Source organism: Neoarius graeffei, chromosome 13 (assembly GCF_027579695.1).
Source record: "Neoarius graeffei isolate fNeoGra1 chromosome 13, fNeoGra1.pri, whole genome shotgun sequence".
Classification (NCBI taxonomy): domain Eukaryota; kingdom Metazoa; phylum Chordata; class Actinopteri; order Siluriformes; family Ariidae; genus Neoarius; species Neoarius graeffei.
The window spans coordinates 37,478,871-37,484,089 of record NC_083581.1 but is presented as its reverse complement, the minus strand read 5'-3'; the positions used below and the strand labels follow the sequence as shown (position 1 = coordinate 37,484,089).

The 5,219-nt window shown below is 39.7% G+C and overlaps 1 protein-coding gene across 1 annotated transcript; it reads right to left on the bottom strand.

The window, feature by feature from the left end:
- Window positions 1-765: 765 nt before the first annotated feature.
- Window positions 766-3,155, bottom strand: LOC132896678 (chemokine XC receptor 1-like). Its single transcript, XM_060937678.1, has 2 exons — window positions 2,957-3,155; window positions 766-2,698 (listed from the first exon to the last, which is right to left on the bottom strand). Exons 1-2 carry the CDS (start codon window positions 2,958-2,960, stop codon window positions 1,653-1,655), a joined length of 1,050 nt encoding a protein of 349 aa, XP_060793661.1. The 5' UTR covers window positions 2,961-3,155; the 3' UTR covers window positions 766-1,652.
- Between the last annotated feature and the right edge of the window lie 2,064 nt (window positions 3,156-5,219).

Genomic DNA, 5,219 nt, shown 5'->3' with positions numbered 1-5,219 from the left:
TAGAGTCCGGTGACTCTAAATTGACTGTAGGCGTGAGTGTGAATGGTTGTCTGTGTCTATGTGTCAGCCCTGTGATGACCTGGCGACTTCTCCAGGGTGTACCCCGCCTTTCACCCGTAGTCAGCTGGGATAGGCTCCAGCTTGCCTGTGACCCTGTAGAACAGGATAAATCAGCTAGAGTTAATGAGATGAGATGAGATGAGATGAGATGAGATGAGATGAGATGAGATGAGATGAGATGCTGGTAAGCGATGCCCATGAGAAGGAATCAGTCCTTGTAGATTGGCTTGATAGCCACTGGATGCTTTCTGACTAACCTGCCCTTTTTTTGTTTTGTTTTTGACATGTAATGGAATGCAGTTTAACGGGATATATTTTCAGTCAGTGTTCCATCTACATCAGAAGCCTAAATATGACAAAATATTTTTATTCATATATTCTTGAGCATTTGCTTCCACACATAGTATGAAATCTAGAAATCCAAGAAATCCAGTCATCATAAATCCAGTGGATTTGTTGATGAAGCCACCTCATGACGTATGACTGGGTTTGTGGGTACAATTTTGTTTCTTTCAAATCCCACCACTCAAGACAGATTAAAAAAAAAGATAATAGTTTTTACCACTTCCTTCACATATGCTGTGTGGTTAGTTTATCTCACAGCTTTATTGTTATCTGATTTACTGTGGTTTGAAGTGTTGTGTTGAACAATGGCAGCCAGAAAGAAAGGATTAAAACAGTACAAAATAATGAACATTCAAGTAATTAGTAATTAATTCAAATTTATTTACAGACGAAAACTCAACTTGACTGACATTAGCCCAAAGTGCTTTAGAACTTTAACATTTCAACAAACTAAAATATATGCAAAAAAACACCAAATTTGTTTCACACCTATGCCTACAGCTACATGCAATCCTTCTGCACAAATATAGAGTACAGTTCTCTCTTTCATTCACGTATAATGTATACATGTAAAGTATAGTCAGAAAGAACCCTGTTCCCTTCCAAATTACTAATGAAGACATCAACAAATGTGCCATCACGTGGTTTAACCTTCTGTCGGATAGAGGAGGTGTTGGTAAAAAGTGCTCAGGTAAATACCGCGCCGCTAATAACAGCTGGTACTAAATGTTTCCTTGAAAGGATAAACATGTGATTTTATGTTTTCCTGTTCAAAATGTCTATTCGCAAATAATGTAGTGGTGAAAACAGTCAAAATTTAGTTTAATGCAACAAAATGCGAAGCAGTTTAGTTTCATGAATAATCATGTAGGATGTGGGATCAGTATAGACTCGACTTCGAATCACTTTTGAAAAGAATCCATATCCATTCATTTGCTAATCAAATGGGAAGTCTGAGTTCTCTAATAACAACACAGTCATTTAGATACACACAATGGAAATGTACACTCAAAGCTATATCAGGAACCAGTGTTTTCTGAAAATCAATTAATTGTTGTTCTGGATCAAGTAAAATCTCAAATTTGCATTTAGCAAAAGAAAAAAACTCAACATCAACTTTTCATACAGAAATGTTAAAAAGTACAGTATATGTTACATCTTTATAAAAAAAAAAGCTTTAACCTCCACTTATATAAGCACTGGATAAATCAAAATCATTTACATCATTTACACACATTTCCATTGAATCAGACAGCTGTACAATTGCCTTTGTAATTGTTGCTGTTTGAGCACATGGAGCCGTGAGACACAATGGTGCCAGTTCGTGTTTGTTGTATGTGCATATGTGGAGGGATTTGAAAAACCTTCTGCAGAATCCCTTTGAGATGATTCCTGAATTTGACGCCAACGAAAACATAAAACACAGGATTAAGGCAGCAGTGTGAAAATGCCAGCAGCTTACAGACGTACTCGGTGTAGTCAAGATAATGTGTGACGTCACAGTCAATGAAAAACTTAATCTGATGATGAGTCAAGGTGTGCAGAAAAATCACCAGGTTATAAGGAGCCCAACCAAGAAAGAACACGACTACGATACAGAAGATGAGTCTGATAGTTCGGTGTCTCTTGTTCGTTCTTGTCTTGAAGATGGTCAGCAGGATTCTTATGTAACAAAACCCCATGACCAAAAAGGCAAAAACAAAAAAGCAGTTCTGTTCGTATGTAATGGCAAAATACGCAACAGTGGAAGTATGCTCGCAATAAAGCTTTAGGGAGCTTTCCGGGTCAGCCTGGACTGTGCTGTAGATTGGGGCAGGCAATGCTGCTGCGATGCTCACAACCCAAGCAACAATGGGGATAAGCGCAAAACCCTGTCCTCTTTCCCAGTCCGAGAGAGGGTGCACTACAGCCATGTAGCGCTGAATGGTCATCAGCACCAGGAACATGATGCTGCTGTAAAACCCAGCGTAGAAGATGAAGTTGACAGCTTTGCATGCAACGTCTCCGAGAGTCCAACCCCAGATGTAGTAACAAGCCCAGAACGGCAATCCGATAGTGAACAGCAGGTCCGACAGAGCCAAGTTGAGTATGAAGATGTTCGTCAATGATTTGAGATTTTCATATAGTCCAAGAATCACAAGAACCAAAATGTTACCAATGAGACTGAGCAAGACCACGATGCTGAAGAATAACGGGACAAGGATGGATCCAATTTTGGCCACGAATTCTTTGTGACACAATCCCCCATCACCCATTGGATCATAAGTGTTATAATCATAGCCTGGAGATGTTTCTGGAAAGCAAACATATATTATGAATAGACATTTTAAACATATTATCTCTATTTTGCTTCCATAAAGGCTAAATCTGTTACAATAATCTCCTCATGCATAAAAAAGGAACTTGGTGTTCTGATAGAAACCCTGTTACATCATCTGACTTGACACAATGCTTCAGGTGTTTTAAATTACAGCTGAGCTTTTATATATATATATATATATATATATATATATATGAAATCAGTTTTAACTCTAAAAATAACTTTAGATACCCATTTTGTGGCTGTAGTCTGTAGTTTGCGCCAGTTTGGTTCAAAGACAGAACTCTTCCTTGTACTGTAAATCCAGTGAATGACTAAAATAAATAAATAAATAAATAAATGAAGTCACTCCTTTATAGTTTGAAAAGTAACTCTTATTTTGAAGGTTGACCAAAAGATAAACATGCAAAAAAAAAATTTCTAAAGGATAAGGTGGTAAAAATCCACCAGAATGAACTGAATGACAATGGATTGGGTTTTTATGCTGCTTATGGGTGCATGTTCCCTCCCCTAGCCTCAGCCCAGTTGACTAAATCTGTTTAATTAAGTAAAAAGGAAGTTAAATATATGTTAAGCCAAAAACAGAGTGTGCTTTTTCCACTGTACACATGAACAGTCGAAATGAAAATAAAATCAAGTTGTATATCAATTCCCAATGTTATAAGTAACAGTCAGTAAGTTTTCCATTAAAGGGTTCAGGACGTAGACGTTTGCACATTCTGCTTTCTCATGAACATGAAAAGATGCTTTTTTGCCTCAATAACATTGAGAGAGAGGCTAGTGAGGAAATAACTGTTTAGATTAGATTAGATTAGATTAGATTAGATTAGATTAGATAAAACTTTATTGATCCCTTTGGGTGGGTTCCCTCAGGGAAATTAAGATTCCAGCAGCATCATTACAGATAAACAGAGAGAAGAAATAGAGAAAACTTCTAGATAAATTAAAATAAATTAAGTATTTACATATACAAGTATAAAAGAATAAGATATGGGGAAGAGAGGAAGGGGGAGGGGGGAAAGGGGTGGTTGTTGTGCTATAAAATGAATAAGACACTTTGAGTTGTGCTGTTATACTTTGCTGCACATCAGGTTACATCAAACACACACACATACTCCTCTACGGGCAATTTAGAGCCACCAGTCCATCTAACAGCATGTTTTTGGAAGCTGGAAGGAAACCTGAGAACCCAGAGGAAACCCACATAGGCACAGGGAGAACATGTGAAACTCCACTAACTCAATCTCAGAATCGAAGCCAGGACCCTGGACTTTGAGTCAAAAGGTTACAAACAGCAGGAAGAAAAGGATGACAGAAATACATTCTGTAAACAAATTGCAATATGAATAACTACAACAAATTTGTAAAATATAAAAAAAAACACATTGTGACATTGATAATGTCATAAGTTTGAAGAGCTTAGGGTTTTTTTTTTTTCAGGCATGATCACACAGCTCCTCAGAGAAGCAAAGGAGAACATGGGTGATCTGGTGGTGCTGTGGTTAGATCTGGCCAATGCCTACGGCTTGATGCCCTATAAGCTAGTGCAGGAGACACTGGAGAGGCATCACATTCCAGCCTCAGTAAGAGACCTCATCATGGACTATTATGGTGACTTCAGCTTGAGAGTATCAGCAGGGCCAACTACATCAAAGTGGCATAAACTGGAGGTGGGAATTATCACAGGCTGCACCATTTCAGTGATCCTGTTCACCCTGGTGATGAACATACTGGTGAAATCCGCTGTACCAGAGTGCAGAGGCCCCAAATCCAAGACAGGATACGCCAACCACCGATTTGTGCCTTTATGGATGACTTGACAGTGGGCAATGACTCGGTGCCTGGAGGCAGATGGATCCTGAAAGGGCTGGACAGGCTGATGAGATGGGCCAGAATGTCATTTAAGCCAGCAAAATCAAGGTCTTGGAGAGGAGCTAGAGAGATGGCTGAGGGATGTTGACAAGACTGGCCGTCCAGGAAAATTAAAGGCATGGATCTATAAGCATGGGATTTTGCTAAGGATCCTGTAGCCTTTGCTCATCTATGAGTTCCAGATCTCCACTATTTCGGACCTGGAAAGGAGTCACCCACTACTTGAGGAGATGGCTAGGGCTACCAAGGAATTTGAGCAGCATTGCCTTCATTGGAAACTGCAAACTGAGACTCCCTCTGAAATCCACTGAGGAGGAGTTTGAGGTCTTGCATGCAAGGAAGGTGCTGCAGTTCTGAGAATCAAGTGACCATAAAGTCTCTGGGGCAGGGGTAGCAGTCAAGCCTTTTGTTAATGGTGTTTATGAGGTGAAGGAGTAGATCTGGAGGGTCCTCAGACATAGAGTGTTTTGGTAAACTGGGATGTATGGATGCTGTCAGTCCCCACTCGCTTGCTCACTCGAGTTTGTTGACGGTGTAGTGGCTGGCTGCTTTATGTCCCGGGGCTCCCTCATGCCTGTGTTACCTTCTGGCTCTCTCCTTTTAGTTATGCTGTCATAGTTAG